Here is a 17806-nt window from a genome sequence, read left to right as displayed (position 1 = left end):
GTAATCAATAGAAAAAAAGTCATTTTGGGGGTGAACTACTCCTTTAAAGGCCCACTTCACCTCTGGGACAACCCTATCTTATTTTATTCTGGTTTGCGACACAGTGATGCGTTTTGCATCATATGATGCAAAATGCATCACTAGTACATGCTGAAATACTAAAATATCTCAAAAAGCAGATGGAACACAAAAAATAACTCAGGATTGTGTTGATCGTGTCCCCAACAACAATAAAATAAGATAGGGTTGTCTCAGAGGTGAAGTGGCCCTTTAAGTACGCTTTTAATTCTGGATTTTACTTACGCAGCGTAATTCTATATTGCAGTATTGATACTTTTACTTACTTAGTAAAAAGAAATGTAGTACTTTTCCCACCACTGTGTGTATCCCTCCCTTGCACAATGTAAAGGAGCATCACTCCGAAAATGTTGTCATCATACCTGGAGTACGAGCCTTAGGATTATAGTACATGCATAACAGCATGTGATGGATGCTGTCATGAATCATGATCAACTCCATTATATCAGAAATGGCTTCCATCTTTGGGCTCTCTGTTCTCCATGAAGGCATGCGGAAGAAAACAAACTTTTATTGTCAGGCTTTCTAGGAAACACTGGAGTGAGTCATTTATAAAAATCACACCCGTGTGAACTGAGCGGTGGTCGTGGAGGCTGCTACTGGGTGGGTGCAGCGGGGTTAGTGTGCTTTACAATGCTGTAGTTTCTTCACACACTCTAATTTATTTGACCCTAAAACATTCAGTTTGTTAATAATAATAATAATACTTGACCACACATGCTGACCCACCCTTCTCCCCTGTGTGTGTGTGTGTGTGTGTGTGTGTGTGTGTGTGTGTGTGTGTGTGTGTGTGTGTGTGTGTGTGTGTGTGTGTGTGTGTGTGTGTGTGTGTGTGAGAACAACAGCGCCCCTCCCTTAACATGTGTGGTCAGAAAAGGTACTGCAGGCTTGAGGCTACATACACTGACGGCCGGCCGGATGGCCGGACGGACGCATACACACACGGCCACGTATAGGAGACGGTGTGACCACCGCTCAAAAAGACAAAAATAATATCATTTTAGGGAGTATTATTCCTTTAACGCTCTTCTTGTTTTCACAAAACAAAATCCTCCCTTTCTCTCTCTCTCTCTCTCTCTCACTCAGTTTCTCTTGGATTTATAACCCTGTGGTCAGAGTAGATTGCTGACAGGAATTTTCCCCTCTGCTCTGTCATTTCCTCTCTCCCTTCTCTTTTTTTTCCTTTTCATTATTTTGCACTATTTTCCTCAAACCCCTCTCTCTCTCTCTCCCTGTCACATTCCCACCCTTCTTCTCTCTAGATGCCTCTTTCGCAGGGGTGTCACACCGAATTCTGGCCCCTGGGTACAAGGATTCACTGCGGGCCCCCCATGAATGTTCGTCATAGGGGGAGGGGGTTTAAGCCATTTAGACTGGGAACGCATTATTTTCTGCTTTAACTCTCGAATAATAGCAGATCTACTGCCGCGCTGCGAGCTTGTAGATCTGCTATTTTAGAAAAATCGTGAAAATCTGTGCAAGTCTTCTAAGGTTTCCTTGCCAGTGGTGCTCAAACCTTTTCATGTGGAGGACCCCCAAAATGACATGTATTTGGCCACGGACCCCCATCTCAAAATACATTTGAGTTACAAATGTTTGCTTAAAAAATACTTATATTCAAAGATTTGTACACATTTTCACGACTTTTCAAAAATAGCAGATCTACAAGCTCGCAGCGCGGCACTCAATAGCTAAAGTATAAAAGAATTAAGGCCCCTCCACCTTGGGCCCTAGTAACTCAGTCCCACTTTCCCCCCCCTTGTGACGCCCCTGCTCTCTTGCTTATTCTCCCTCAGCTCTCACCGTTCTCTCCTGAGGTTTGACTCTCCACTCTCTCTCTCTCTCTCTCTCTCTCTCTCGCTCTCCCAAAACACCCCCTTGCGTCTCGCTCAAGATTTACACTTTCCAGCTAATTGTTTTCTGGTGTGTGTGTGTGTGTGTGTGTGTGTGTGTGTGTGTGTGTGTGTGTGTGTGTGTGTGTGTGTGTGTGTGTGTGTGTGTGTGTGTGTGTGTGTGTGTCCTCCTGTTGCATGCCAGTCACCAAGACTACCAGACTGTGCTCATGAAAATGTCAATGAGTCGCCTGCGGCGTGTGTTTATACGAGATAAAATGTCTGCAAGGTATTTTGCTTGGATTGAATCACGAAATACCTGCTCATAATCTCTGGATGCCATCAATTTTCTGGCATCGATGATGGCTCCCAATTTCTCCTCTCCTCTCCTCTCCTCTCCTCTCCTCTCTGAGAGGGGACAAAGACAAATGACAATTGATAAAATTAGACCGTTCGTTTTTTTCTTACAATAACTGTCTCTTTGCTATAATAGTATGCTACTTTTTGTGAGTGCGTGTGTGTTCAAGCGTGCGTATGTGCGTAGCACAAGCACATGATGCCATGGCAGCATGTTGTTTATGCACATTCCTCTAAGCACCATTTGGTCCCACAGTGTTTTTTAAAACCCTTCTCTGTTCCGTCTTCCATACTGCAGGTGGTCCTTTGGTGACGGTGGTTACAAGGAGTTTGAGTACAAGCCTCCGTATGCCTCCTCCCTCCTCTGCTCCCACTCCCCAAACCAGGTGGTGCTGACTAATAACGTCACCTACATCTACCCCCAGCCAGGTAAACACACTGTCCAATCAGCCATATAAGAGTACTTCATTTATCCCATTAAGACCTGGAACCAGTTAAACCATTATTTTCTGCTTTAAAGGTGATACACCATGCATTTAAAAAGTATTTATGTCATATTGTTTATGTCCCAAAAACGTTTTTCAAAAGGTTTGAGGCTAAATTACCACTCCTGAATAGAGAGCCTCTCTCATTTTTGTATGGCTCTCAGAGCATTTCAGCTGCAGTACCACCTTTGGCCTGAACTGCGCCACCCCCAACCCCCCCAAAATCCTTTTGAAAAAAAAAAACGTTTTTGAAAAAAAAAAAAAATGTTTTAGATTTTTTTTTGTGTGATGACGTCACAATCGGCAGATGACGTCACAATCGGCAGCAAATCTGGACAGCCTGTTTTGAGAACCTGTGGGATACTTTTAACCTTCGCCTTCTCAAAACCAGAGAAAGACACAACGATCAGAAATGGGACTTTGTGAGGATAGAAGGTGCTAGTGGGACCCCCAAAAAAGGTTTTAAAATAGGAAAAGTGAAATTTCATGGTGTATCACCTTTAACTATTAGAAAATAGCAGATATACAAACTCACAGCGCGGCACAAACTTTGGCTTTCTTACAACAAAGGTTAATATTCTATATAGTCATTAGAGAAAAGAAAAGATGAGTGTTAAAAAGTTTTTATTTACTTCTTTCTATCGTTTTAGTGATTTTAACAATTTTGATGTCCCCAGGTTGGGGGCATGCATGCAAGACACAATAAGCCCATTCCCAAGATGCACCGCAATATTTCATGGGCAGATGGGACCACTTGTAGGCATGGGTTAGGGTTAGGGTTAGGAAATCAAAATACTAAAATCGCTAAAACGATAGAAAGCAGTAAATGAAAACATTTTAACACTCATCTTTTCTTTTCTCTAATTATAATCTAAAATATGAACCTATAGCCCCCTTTCCACTGCAAAGTGGAACCAGAGCCTGAACCTATTGTTTTGGGTCTGGTTTTGTTTCCATTGCGTACGGTCTGGTTTCAGGCAAGGTTCCCGCACCTGAAGTAGAACTAAACTTGAGTTCCGGGAACCTATAGGCGGGGCCAGCAGCGCTGCTGCTCGGACCACGGTTAGTTCTGGTTATATGGAAACAAAAGCAGAACTTGGTCCCGGAACTTCACGGGTTCTTGAAAGTTCTTGGTTCTGGAAGATCTGGAAGATCTGGTAGATCTGGTTTCAGAATTGGAACCAGAACTTTCTAACCTGACTTGCGTCAGATGGTGGCAGTAGTGTGTAGGCTACCGCTCTACTTTACCATCTGATATCTCTCGGTGGGAGTTGATAACGCTCGTAAAGCCCCGGGCCGGACCAATCAGCGGCAGCTACGGGCGGGCTCTGAGCGGCTCTGAGCCAATAGAGTCTGATTGCAGACCACGTGGATGCAGACAGGCCAATATGAGTGGTTGGAGTTGGCACTCACAGACTGTGACAGAGAGACGGCCACATCCAATCACCTGCTAAATAATTTCAAAAAATGGCCCGCCCCTTACATCGAGTCTGCCCGAGAGAGCCCAGATGTAAGGCAGAGCGTTACGCACTGGCTGCAACTATCTGGCGGCAGTCAGGTTAAGAACTTTCCAGAACCAAGAACTTTCAAGAACCTGTGAAGTTCCAGGACCAAGTTCTGCTTACGTTTCCATATAACCAGACTTAAAGAGCAGGAGCTAAAAAAAAGGTTCCCAGAACCTTGTCTGGAACCGGGCTGCGCGCTATGGAAACAAAACCAGAACCAAAAATATAGGTTCAGGTTCTGGAAAGTTCTGGTTCCACCTTGCAGTGGAAAGGGTGCTTAAGACTAAAACGAATTGTGTATTATTCAAAAGACTAAATCATAATTTGCTGCATAAATGAACCCTGCTCTCCATCTCCCTCCCTCCTCCTCTCAGGGGTCTACACGGTGCTGCTGTCGGTGTCCAACCGCTACGAGAACGTCAGCCAGCGCGTGGCCATGCACGTCTACAGCGTCCTCAACCGCATCGACATCGTCACCGTGCCCCGCCTCCTGCTGGCCGGCAAGTTGGCCACGTTCGAGGCGCACGCGTGGCCCTCGGCCTACGGCATCCTCTACACCTGGCGCTTTGGCGACGGCTCGGAGCCGCTGCGGGGCCGCGAGAGGGTGGTGAACCACACCTACGCGCGGAGCGGCGCCTTCGACGTGTGCGTGGCGGTGAACAACACCATCAGCGCGACGGAGGCCTGCGCCGCCATGCTGGTCTACGAGGAGATCGAGGAGCTGACGGCCTGGAGCTCCTCGCCCACGGAGCTGCACAGCCCCACCGCCGTGTGGGCGCGCCTGGGCGCGGGCAACAACATCACCTGGAGCTTCTCCATGGGCGACGGGAGCAACTACACCGGGGCCGAGCCGCGCGTGTCCCACACCTACGCCAAGGACGGCGACTACACGGTCAACGTCACGGCCAGCAACGCCGTGAGCTCCGGCTGGTTCCTCCTGCCCGTCCACGTGTTCGTGTTCCAGGTAGGGATGGGACGATATGAAGATGTCATGTCACGATTGTTGTGACCAAAGAAATCACAATTTACGATATTATCGCGATAATCAAAATATCCCCAGCATCCATTATCCTGGGTTTGGAACGTTTGCCAAACAATTGCAGATCTACAAGCTCACAACACGTCGTGTTGCGACGCATTGTGAGCTTGTAGATCGGCTATTTTTTGGCAAATAGATCTGGTAGAGAGTGAAAAAAAAGACCGAAGATGCAGCCTGGCAAATAAAAGATCCCTGTGCATGACGGAGGACCATTTCACGATAAATTAAAAACCCCACAATATGATTATCATGAGTGCTTTATTATTATTATTTCTTTTCAGGATAAATGATAATAATATCCCTTATTGTCCCATCCCTAATTCCAGGTGGTGAAGGTGGAGCCCTCGGGATGCGTCCAAGAAGGGAGGTCCACGCCCTTCCGGGCCTGGGTGTCTGGCAACGCGTCGGCCCACCTGTACGAGTGGAGCTTCGGCGACGGCAGCCCTAACCAGACATACCGCGGGAACCCTCAGATCGAGCACACCTACCGCGCCAGCGGGAGCTACCACCTCTCCCTGCTACTGTCTAGCGGCGTCAACAAGGCCACCAAGGCTAACTTCTTCTCCTGGGTGTGCGTGCAACCGTTTGTGGCCAACGTCAGCCTCGCCGCCGACAAGACGCACTACCGTGTCGGGGAAGAGATCCGCGTCCAGGCCAGGATGGAGCCAGAGTTCAACTACAGCTATCGGTGGGACTTCGGGCTGGACGAGGACTCTGTGTTCGTCAGTAGTTCGGCGGGAATGGTTTACACGTATAAAAGCCCGGGTCGGTATGTGGTGACTGTCACTGTGTTCAACAACATCTCGGCTGACAACGCCAGCGTCCCGGTTGAGGTTCAGAGGCCTGTGGGCCCGGTTCTGATTCACCACAATGGCACGACGTACAATAACCTGACTCTGAGGGAGCCATACCTCTTCAACACCTCTTCCTTGGCCTCAAACGTCAGCTATACCTGGAGCTTCGGAGACGGGACAATCCTGACCGGTCAGAGCGCCATCCACTCCTACAACATCTCCGGAAACTTCAACGTGACTCTGACCTCCGCCAACGCAGTTAGCAGCAATCGCACCGTCTTAACTGTACCCGTGCTGTCAGCGATACACGGTTTAGTTCTCAACGCCAGCCTGGTGAATGTCCCTCTCAATGCCACGGTCCACTTCGAGGCCCAGATGGACGAAGGAGACGGCGTCCGGTATTCCTGGACGCCGTCTCAATCCTCCGTCCTACTAACCCTAACCCTGAGAAACACCACCTTCTACACGTTCCGCTCCGTGGGCACCTTCAACATCACCGTGACCGCAGAGAACGACGTGGGAAGTGCGCACGCGAGCGTCTTTGTCTTTGTGCAGTGCGAGCTGGAGGGCCTGCAGATCGTAGCGGAGGAAGAGGTGGCGGGAGGCAGCAGCGTCGGCGTGGACGGATGCTGCTTCCCCACGAACCGTGCGCTCCACCTCCAGGCCGTGTTGAGGGAGGGAACTAACATGTCCTTCACCTGGAACCTCATCAGGGAGCTGGACCCCGCCAGCTCGGTCTTCAACATCACTTTGAAGACGGTACCGGTCAACTTCTCCACTCCGGGCCCGTGTGACATATTCCTCCGGGCAGCCAACCTCCTGGGCCAGCTGTCTGTCAACAGGACCATCCACTTCCTGGACCCCGTCGGGGAAGTGTACCTGCACGTCAGTGACAACCCGGTCGCGGTCAGTGTCCCCACTAACTTGACAGTGCTGGCCGTGGGCTCAGATCTGCGGTACCATTGGACTGTGGATGGAGATTCTATGCCATGGAACAACCGCTGGGTGGCCCCAAGTTTCACCAGTCCCGGTCAGAAGCTTGTCAGTGTGGAGGTCTCCAACGAGGTTAGCTCAGAGATCGTGTCCCAGTTTGTGGAAGTCCAGGAGGTCATCACCGGGGTGAATTTCACAGCTAAAAATGTCACCGCACAGAATTTCGTGGCGACAGGGGTGAACATCTCGCTCGAGGGGGGCGTCCTGACAGGAACCAACGTGACATGGACATGGCTGTTGCCGGGAAGGACAGAAAAGGGAAAGAAAGCCTCTGTGGTTTTCGTTGAGCCGAAGACAACCATCGTTGCCCTGAACGCTACCAACGACGTGAGCAGCATAGCCGTTGCCAGAGAGTTCTTTGTTCAGGAAAGGATTCAGGGGCTGGAGTTCAAGGCCAGCAAGCAGTTCGCAGCGGTTGGAGAAAGGGTAGAGTTCACCATTTCTGTGGCGGCGGGCACCATCGATGAACTTATCCTTAGCATCAGCGGAGAGGCCACGGAATTTCTCCCTTCACTGCACAACCAAACCTTTGTCAAAATATTCACCAGCGTGAATACGTATATCGTCAACGTCACTGCGATCAACAAGGTAAGATTCATGGGGAAATCTAGCACATAAGAATAGACAGCAAACACAGGGTATATGATCACAGTAAGGAAGGCATTTCATTTTACGCTCGTATGCATGGGGAATATCATAATGATTTATGAACTAAGACAATATGAACTTTGGCAGGTGAGCTCCAAGAGAAGGAGCCTCCATGTTGAGGTGATGGAGCCGGTGCGTGGACTGACCATCCTAGACTGCTGTGAGGCTGCCATCCCTGTGGGAGTGAGAAGGACCTTTGTTGCCAGCATCCTCAAAGGCAATCCTGTGACCTTCGTGTGGACGTTTGATCCCCACCAAGTCAAGTTCCCAGCATCTACAATCTTGGGAAAAGAGGTTAGGATCACTGAAGCGATGGTAGATAATAGAAGACGGAATGGGGATAAGATCTCGCCGTTGTCGGGTGAAAACCTTGTATGTCCAAAACTGTTCCTTTTGTATTTATCATTTTAAAAATTATCCAAACTAGTGAAAATAGCCGATCTACAAGCACACAATGCCTCGCGATGCCAGGCGTTATGTGCTTGTAGATCGTCTATTTTCACTTGTTTTGTGCGACAGTCTTTTATGATGAAGCAGGGCTTTACTTTACGAAATAAACAAATTTGAAACTTGGAGGTTTCTGCCCGACAGTGACGATATATTTCTCTGTGGAACTATGATCCCTGTTATTATTATCATCACGATAAGCCAAGTCGTTTGATTTGATTGACTTTGATTTGTAATCTCCCACTCAACCCTTAGGTATCTTACACACCAGAGCAGGCTGGGTCGCTGACTATCTTCCTGAGGGCCTTGAACGCACTACACGAACAAAACATCACCAAGAACATCCTGGTCCAGAACGTGCTGACCGACCCCGCTCTGGATGCAGTGCCAAATGACACGTTCATCAATAAGACCGTGGAGCTCAGGGCCTATCACACGTTCAGGTCTAGCTCTGTTCAGTACGTGTGGGATTTTGGCGATGGATCCACTAAACTTCTCACCAACACCGCAACCGTTGGTTATAAGTACAGCCGACCTGGACTCTACCTTGTTCAGGTATGTTTTCTAGTAAATGTGCGATATTATGTGCCTTTTATATCTGCTTGTTTTCAAAAGTTCTAAAACAGGGGTCTTCAACTTTTTCAGGTCAAGGACCCCTTAGTTGAGAGAGAGATGAAGCAGGGACCCCCACAACCTGTTCATAGATTCCATATAGTTTCATTGTTTGACAGCACAATCATCAGTGTATTTTGAATTCATGTCAATTTGTGTTTTCAGATATTTAACCACTTGAACTATCGATACTTAATAAACTTGACCTTTCACTCTGTACTTAGTCCGCTCTTTTTCCCCTCTACACCAAAGCTCTTTGCCAAAAATAGCCGATCTACAAGCTCACAGCGCCTCGCAGCGCGAGGCGTTGTGAGCTTGTAGATCTGCTATTTTTGGCTAAAGTACTCAGAATATGGTCGCTAGGGTTCAAGTGGTTAATATAAAAAAGGAGGAGGAAAAAAAGCTTCTATCACTCAAAGATTTGGAGGACCCCCTGTAGTAACTCTGGGGACCCCCTGTTGAAGACCCCTGTTCTAAATAACATGCACCCTGATCTCCTGTCTCCACCCTTCTCTTGTTTGTTTCAAAAACATTTTTTGAAGCAGCGAAAGCCGCTTCCAAGGAGTGGCTTTGTCTGTCCCGTACCTGTTTTTTTGAGGATTCCCATAGATTCTTAAGAAGTGAGAATGTCTGTCCCGTACATGTCCCTACATGTCCCGTGCATGCAGAATTGAGGATTGTACAAGCTTCACGTGACAATTTGGCCCTCCAGACAAAATCATTCATTCATTCAGAATTCATAAAAGTATAGAACTAAAGCACATAGAAAGTATAGATCTAGAACACAGAATTCAAAGCTCTAGAACACATAGAATAAAAATTCACCGCTTCACTTCGAACCAAGGTTTGATTTTTGACGGATGGCGTTAGCATTGTTTTGTCACCTGACCGCCCCTGTCACTGTTCCCACCAGGTGAACTGCAGTAACCTGGTGAGCTGGGTGTTGGCCAAGGTGGAGGTGAACATCCGCGTGCTGGAGTGCGAGGAGCCAGAAGTGCACGTGGTCCAAGCACCCAGACTGGCCATCTGGTGCTCCCAGCCCACCTTGGTGGAGGCGAGCGTGGACTTAAAAGGCTGCTTGCGTTACGGAGCGCAGTACCTATGGCAGATCCTTTCCACCCCTCACTGCAACAGTGAACCGGACCACCGCAGAGGTTCTGGCCGTGGTCGTGGGACGGGAGCCTCGCCCGTTTCCGTCATCCCTCTCCCGGCAGAGGTGGACGTGCGACGCCTGCAGCTGTCGGTGCCAAAGATGGCCCTGGCGGCGGGCAATTACACCCTGGTCTTCTCCCTGTCTTATGAAGGCGTGCCCCTGAGGAAAGCTGCCTGTCTACAGCTGAGCGTCATGGCTGCCAGGTCAGTGGATAGATTCCATGAAGCACTGGCTACTCTTTGTATACAGTAGCCAATATATCGTCGTTGTCGAGTGGAAACCTTGTATGTCCAAAATCGTTCGCTTTGCATTTATCATTTTAAAAATGATTTAAATTAGTGAAAACAGACGATCTACAAGCACACAACGGTTGTGTGCTTGTAGATCTGCTGTTTTCACTACTTTTGTGCGACGGCCTTGTATGATGAAGCAGGGCTTTACTTTGTGAAAGAACGTACACATTTGAAACTTGGAGATACGAGGTTTCCACCCGACAACAATATATTTTTTGTAACCCATTTTTTTCACCCAGCGTCAATTGTCTAATCTAATCCTGGGCGCTACACTCCCACTGCCAAGCTGGGGAGAGCGACGGACTGACCTCATGCTTCCTTCTATGCATGAGGAGTCCAAGCTGCTTCTTATCACCTGGCAAGGGGGAGTTTCCCCGGCTGGAATTAGCGTGTGGAAGGAACACGTTATTCCAACCAGTTCCTTTCCCCTCCATCAGGTGCCCCGTCTGGCCAGGGGGAGGCAGTATTACATTTTTTTTTGTGAGGGTACCTATCCTAGGAGACACGGGGAGAACATGCAAACTCCCCCTTTTGCCAACATTATTATTAACCACATGAACCCTGGTCCCCATTCTGGACATGTCATAGGTGAAAATAGACAAACGGACATTCAGCGTTGCGACGCTTTGTCAAATCTTTGCAAAGCAATCTGTACTATAGATAATATAGAGATAAAATAAGGTATTATTACTGATTGAGACAGGGCTGTGTACTCATCTTTGCCAGGTTGGTGCCAATCATCGAGGGGGGCACATACAGGGTGTGGTCGAGAACCCAAGACCTGCAGTTGAGCGCGGAGCAGTCCTATGACCCTAACATGGACCCAGACAGCCAGGCACTGCTCCACTACCACTGGGAATGCCACGACACCTCCAAGGTAAAATACACACATGCTAATGAAAACTGTCCAATGAGCAGAGCAGTTGTTGTCCAGATTAAAACAAGGAATAGAAACATGAGTTGATATTAGAGAGTAGATTTGATCATACAACCAGAACAAATTTGTAGGCCTATTCTCAAGAGGGAATCTGATACTGTAGATTAAAACGATTATGAAATTATTTCTGTCAAATGGTGTATACCTGATGTATGTCCAATATGGTTTGCAATATTAGGGCCTGCTTCATACTGCATTCATGCATGTTGATGTTTTGTGTGCCAGTCCTTTATAGAGCACAGGCTTAGATTTTGATATTGACAAAAGAGGAAGTAGATATTTCAGATTGTTCTGCAAGGGTCATTGGCACGGAAGCGTCTTTGCGGGAAGAGTATTTGAGGTAGGCTGGCAAGGTGAAGTGTTTACATGTTTGTATGAATGAATCATGGCTTTTGATTTGTTTTGAGCACCCGACTCCATCTTCATTCACATCAAACACATCTTGTGCTCGAAGTGAATGATGATGGACACAATCAGTTATTTATTTGGGGTATATGGACAACATCCACTCAAGACATTTTCATTTGCTTTGAAAGCAAATGTAATTTCCGGGAGAGGCTGGTTCACGAGGCTACTCAGTCAAGACCCAGAAATGGTTTCAAATGGATGGATGAACTGCACTGAGCTCTTGTATGTTGCCATGGCACTCAGCTCCATGTTGAAACAATAAATCGCTGAACATTCAAAATGGTCATCCTGTACAACCAAGCATCCAATAGTAATTTGTTATTATTATTATTATTATTTACATTGGAATAGGTAATGTTCTCCAGGGGCCACAAGAAAGCACTGCTAGGGCCGAATTTGGCCCGCGGGCCGCCAGTTGAATATCACTGCCATACAGCAAGAAATAGTGCAATATAGTGTATCTATCTATAAATGCGAGAAGTCTCTGCGTGTCTGTCTGTGTGTCTGTCTGTAATCCGCGTATCTCGAGAACCGTTCGTCCCACCGGCTTCAGATTCGGCACGCGCGTTCCCCGCCGCGGCACGGAGTGCAGTGCCGGGTCTCGACCTGACCCGACGCGCGGTTTTCCCGAACCGGCGCGAAACGTTCGGAATCTCCTTATGCGGGGTTGATTGTTGACATCAGGCTGTTCCGGAGGAAATCGGCGAAAGCTCTGACTCAATTGTGACATCACTTCATAAAAGGCTCTGACATCACGTACGCCACATGAGTCAACAAAAAATCTCTGTGAGTGTGTATGTATGTATGTAATCCGCGTATCTCGAGAACCGTTTCTTCCCACGGGCACGCGCGTTCTCCATATATGGGCATAAAATGAATGCCCCCATATATGGGCATAAAATGGATTGCAGACAGACAGATACAGATATCTCCATATATGGACATAAATGGACAGAGGCAAACAGATGGTCAAAGATCTCCATATATGGGCATAAAATGGACGCAGACAGACAGATACAGATATCTCCATATATGGGCATAAATGGACACAGGCAAACAGATGTTCAAAACGGGTCCTATGACAACAGGTATAATGAGGTTTGCATTAAAGGGGCAACCGGCACTGTGTCTGCAACACAGTTGGAGGCACAGACAGATACTCCATATATGGGCATAAAATGGACGCAGATAGACAGATATCTCCATATATGGGCATAAAATGGACCCAGAACTATAACTGCAGTGATCTCCATATATGGACATAAAATGGACGCCGACAGACAGACAGACAGATACAGATATCTCCATATATGGGCATAAATGGACACAGGCAGACAGATGGTCAAAACGGGTCCTAAAGGGCGGGGCATTCATTCCCTATTTACATTGTTCCGAGTTGGCCAGGTCGCCGGGCGGCCCAGCTTCTAGTATTTTATAATGGAAGTCAAAGGGGCTTGGATCAGGTGAAACCTTGCCCAAGTGTCATACGTCATCTATAGACTCAGACTCAGAGGATGTGCGAGAGCTGTGTTATAGCCCAAACTCTAGATGTAAAGGAACCTCTAGTCACTGCTTAAAAAGAACAGATATACAAGCTAACATCCATTACCATCTCACAGTGTTGATAGCTTGTAAATCTGTTCTTTTTGCGCATTTCTACCCTGCTGTTTTTAATGTGATCCACGGATCTATACAGATCAGCTGACTGCTGGACACAGACACACCACGGTGTAGGCTCATATTATACAGCGAGCCTGCACCTCAGCCAGATACAAAAACAAGTCACATTCATGTAACGCAGCGTTACTTGGATCAGTAATATGTAATAATGTTACTGATTTGGCTGCTGTAATAAGTTACAATACTTGCTATTAGATGAAGTAATAATATTATAGTAATATATTACTAAGTAATGCGTTACTGCCCAACACTGGTGATTTACATATCATTGCGACCGCCAGGGAGCATTTAGTATCAAAACGCAGCGCCTATGTCCATCCGTCAGTCAGTCACGCTAATAACCGCAGTGTGCATGGCATGTCGCTAGGTGGCGGTGATGCACCTGACAGAATGTGTCAAGTTAGACCTACGTCAACCCTTGACTTCCGATCAGTGGACTTAAATAAAAGTGTTTTTTTTTTTGCTTTCTGGTATCGGATCGGTATCGGTTGATACGCAAGCGCGACCTGGCGGTCGCTTCTCGCCATTATGGCGTGTTACTTGTTAGTTAATATGGTAAATTTAGGCTCATGAAATAATATAGATAGATAGATAGATAGATAGATAGATAGATACCTTTATTATCCCAAGGGGGAAATTTAGTTGTCCAGTAGTAGCACAGCAGTATACAGTTATTTACAAAGTTACAGAGACGTAAGAAAGATAGATAAGAGGGAAAAAAACAAAACAAAGACAAGAGCAGTACAGTACCAATAAGGAGAAGGTGCATCAATAGAGGGGGCGAATAATATATAAGAATATATACATAAAGTGTCTTGCAAAAGAGACCATAGCAGTCAATGCTAGTTAGTGCAAACAAGTATCTCACTGTCAATGTTAAACAAAGCAAAAATACTCAGAAACTACCAACACTAACAACCTAATAGTGCAGTGTCAAAAATCAGTGCGAAAAAAAGAAGAAACTAGGAAGCGTGTCACCGCAAGGCGCACATGAGCACTCTTCCTGGAAGGTCCTTAGAGGTCAAAGTCAATACAGCAATTGTTCCTTAGAGGTCAAAGTCAATACAGCAATGGTTCCGTAAGTCTAAGTTAGGAAGGGAGACCTTTTCAAGCGTCCGTTATGTGTCTCGTTGTACAGCTTAAGGGCAGCCGGTACAAAAGATTTTCCTAATCTCTCACATCTCCGTACTGGGTAGGTAAAGCGGTCGTTTCCTCTCTTACTCCAGTAACTGGTGATCTCTAGATGGAGGGGGTGGGAGGAGTTCTCCAAGATGGAATCTAGCTTCTTCGCAGTGCGCACCCTGGTTACTTCCTCCACCCCCTGCAGAGAGGACCCAACGACAGAGCCTGCTTTCTTCACCAGTCTGTTTAGGTTAAACGTGTCACCTGCTCTGTTGTTGCCACCCCAGCATGTTATGCCAAAAAAGAGGACACTTGCCATGACAGACTGATAGAACATCTGTAGCATCCTATTGCACACCCCAAACGATCTCAGTCTTCTCAGGAGGAATAGCCTGCTTTTCCCCTTGCTGTGAATCGCCTGCGCGTTGTCCGACCAGTCCAGTGAACTATTCAGGTGTACTCCGAGGAATTTGTAGTTATCCACGAGCTCAACCACCTCACCGTTAATGGTGCTTGGCACCGGGTGGACTCTCTTGGAGGTGCGGAAGTCCACCACCATCTCCTTAGTCTTGCTTGCGTTGAGCTTGAGATGGTTGTCCTCGCTCCACTGCACAAAGTCCCTAACCACACCATCGTGCTCAGCCGTGTTGTCACCCGAGATCTTGCTGATCACTACGGTATCATCTGAGAACTTCTGCAGATGACAGGTCTTGGAGTTGAAGCGGAAGTCCGATGTATAGAGAGTGAACAGGAAGGGTGAGAGCACAGTTCCTTGAGGGGCCCCCGTGTTGCTCACCAGCACATCGGACCGACAGCCCTGCAGTCTCACAGACTGTGGTCTTTCTGAAAGGTAGTCTGTGATCCATGCCACAAAGCCCTTGTCCACCCCCATCAGCGTAAGCTTCTCCGCAAGCAGAGACGGTTGGATAGTGTTGAAAGCACTGGAGAAGTCAAAAAACATAATTCTGACTGTGCTGCCCAGATCTTCCAGATGGGTGAGAGACTTATGGAGCATGTAGGTGATGGCGTCATCAACCCCAATATCAGCCTGGTAGGCAAACTGAAGGGGGTCCAGGTGATCACTTAAGGTAAGGTAAACTTTATTGTCCACAAGGGAAATTTTGCTTGGGCTTTCACCCCTGCTGCAGCCACACATAAAACATCAATGACAAAGACATTGGTCTTTGGATGTTGTTCTCACTCACAGTGGGGGGTGAGTATGTCTCCGGTGCTTATAGACGTATCCAATGCACTGAGCAGCAAACATTCAAAAGCATAACAGCAGCTTTCAATGTCCTATCTCTGCCTGTTTTTAGTTTCAGATGTTTTATCTTAGAGCCGCTTTTATCCCTGTTTAGGAAACAGAACACGGGTCTGTGCTGTGCAGGTCTCCTTTCATGCTTCACAAATGACAGGTTGGGTAAAAAAGATCGACAAAAAGTTTCAGTTGTGAGATTCTTTTTTTGCTTTAATCTGTGCGTGTGTTGGGAGAACGAAGTGTTATATAACTATATGGAGATACACTCTGCATTCCACAGCTGGTGCTATATTTCCCCACCCTGCCCATTCTTTCTCTCTCACACACACACAAACACACACACACGCACGCACGCACGCACGCACGCACGCACGCACGCACACACACACACACACACACCGAAACGCGCGCACAGCTTGAGAGAAAAGGACACCCAGTGTGCTGAGAGGCCAGATGGAGATGAAGGCAGGAGTATGGAGTATGGGATCTGTATGATTGAGAGGGATAATGGAAGCAGAGAGTGACTGCGGATGAAAGATCAAATGGGACTGGCTACTGAGGGAGTCACTGTGAGTGATAGAAAATGGATTGACATTGACCAAATTGTAGGGAAGCGACGATAATCCATCCCCTGTAACGGCAGGGCCCCTGTGTACTTTAGAAGAAAAGTGGTGAAGTTCATTCCGACTGCACCAGAGCCAGCATTGCAGACCTGTATTTGCTCAAAATTGATATGGGAAAATACTAATTTAGGGTGAATTCAGACTGGGTCCGATTGATTCAAACCGTTCCTGAATATCGCCGTTGTCGGGTGAAAACCCTTGTATGTCCAAAACCGTTTGTTTTGTATTTATCATTTTAAAAAATGATTCAAACTAGTGAAAACAGCTGGTGCGAGGCGTTGTGTGCTTGTAGATCGGCTGTTTTCACTACTTTTGTGCGACGGCCTTGTATGATGAAGCAGGGCTTTGCCTTGCGAAAGAATACACATTTGAAACTTGAGATACGAGGTTTCCACCTGACAACGACGATATGATTGCCTGGTCCCTCGCTGGCCAGCATTCACATTGGCCAAGATTCTTCCATACCCGAGTAAACTTCATTCAACTGTAATGGTACTTACCATACTTATGTGCCTCAGAGGGGTGTTGTGGACTTTAGGGCTTTAGGGAGATAGAGAATGTCATGTCACAATAGTCACTTGTCAGATTTTAGTGCGAATAATAAAGTTTGACTGTGCTGTGTGTTCCTGTCTTGAGTTAGAATAATAACATAACAACAATACACAACCAAAGCAGTGTGCGCCGACCGTCTTTGAAACATCGCAATTCAACATAATCTGTAAATATTGTCAATGACGCATCCTTGGTATCTTAACAGTTACGTCGCGGACCAATCATTGGTATTTTTATCCTAGCGGGATTATAATTTCTTGTCAACATTAGAACTATCAGAAGATATAACCCAGGTAAAATAATGAGTCATTAAAAAAAGATATAAATGATATATGATTAGCAGTCGACTTCCTTGTTTTGGTACGGATAGCTTCACATTGCAGTGTACCGTTCCTGAGTATAGAGCATCGCAGCGGAAGTGGATTCCTGGGGTCACTTAATATTCCCCATTCATTTTCGCCATAGACTTTTACAAAAATATTTATAACAATTATGTTAAGCCTCGAACCAAGCCATCCAGGATGGAGGTGAATCATGACCATATAACCTTTTTTTCTATGAAAAGAACATTTTGAAAATCGCTAAACAAAGGGTAGTTATTAAATGTAGTATATCAAATAATGTAATATTAAAATATGTTTTCACATAGGATCAAAGGTTATATGATCATGATTCACCTCCATCCTGGATGGCTTGGTGGGGAATATTAAGTGACCCAAGGAATCCACTTCCGCTGCGACGCTCTATACATCAATCTAATCTGAGGTCCCAGAAGTAATTTTTCTTCGCCACTAGCATCAATCAGACCCGAGACGCGGGAACGGTACACAGTGTTCACACTATCACAACATCTGCCAAGTGATCCGCACCCGGGACCATAGTCTGAATCTGCCCTTAGATATAGATATATATATCACACTTTGTTTGAGATTCAGTTAGATTGAGAACAGGAGCGCTCGTTTTTGGGCACAAGGTGGAGCAGACGGTGCC

At 46.7% G+C, this 17806-nt stretch overlaps 1 protein-coding gene across 1 annotated transcript in view; it reads left to right on the top strand.

Annotated features, from left to right (window-relative positions):
- The window catches only part of pkd1a (polycystic kidney disease 1a), a gene marked incomplete at its 5' end in the record, with an annotated part of 160009 nt that overhangs the window by 73098 nt on the left and 69105 nt on the right, over positions 1-17806 (top strand). Inside the window, 7 exons of the mRNA XM_080722718.1 lie at positions 2566-2696; positions 4632-5221; positions 5623-7671; positions 7819-8025; positions 8434-8733; positions 9704-10146; positions 10963-11113. Coding sequence (XP_080578844.1) covers positions 2566-2696; positions 4632-5221; positions 5623-7671; positions 7819-8025; positions 8434-8733; positions 9704-10146; positions 10963-11113 — 3871 coding nt within the window. The remainder of the gene's footprint in view (positions 1-2565; positions 2697-4631; positions 5222-5622; positions 7672-7818; positions 8026-8433; positions 8734-9703; positions 10147-10962; positions 11114-17806) is intronic.

This window comes from Nannobrachium achirus (assembly GCF_963921795.1).
Source record: "Nannobrachium achirus genome assembly, chromosome: 3".
NCBI lineage: Eukaryota > Metazoa > Chordata > Actinopteri > Myctophiformes > Myctophidae > Nannobrachium > Nannobrachium achirus.
Note: the sequence above shows the minus strand (reverse complement) of the source record. Positions and strands in the feature narration are given on the sequence as shown.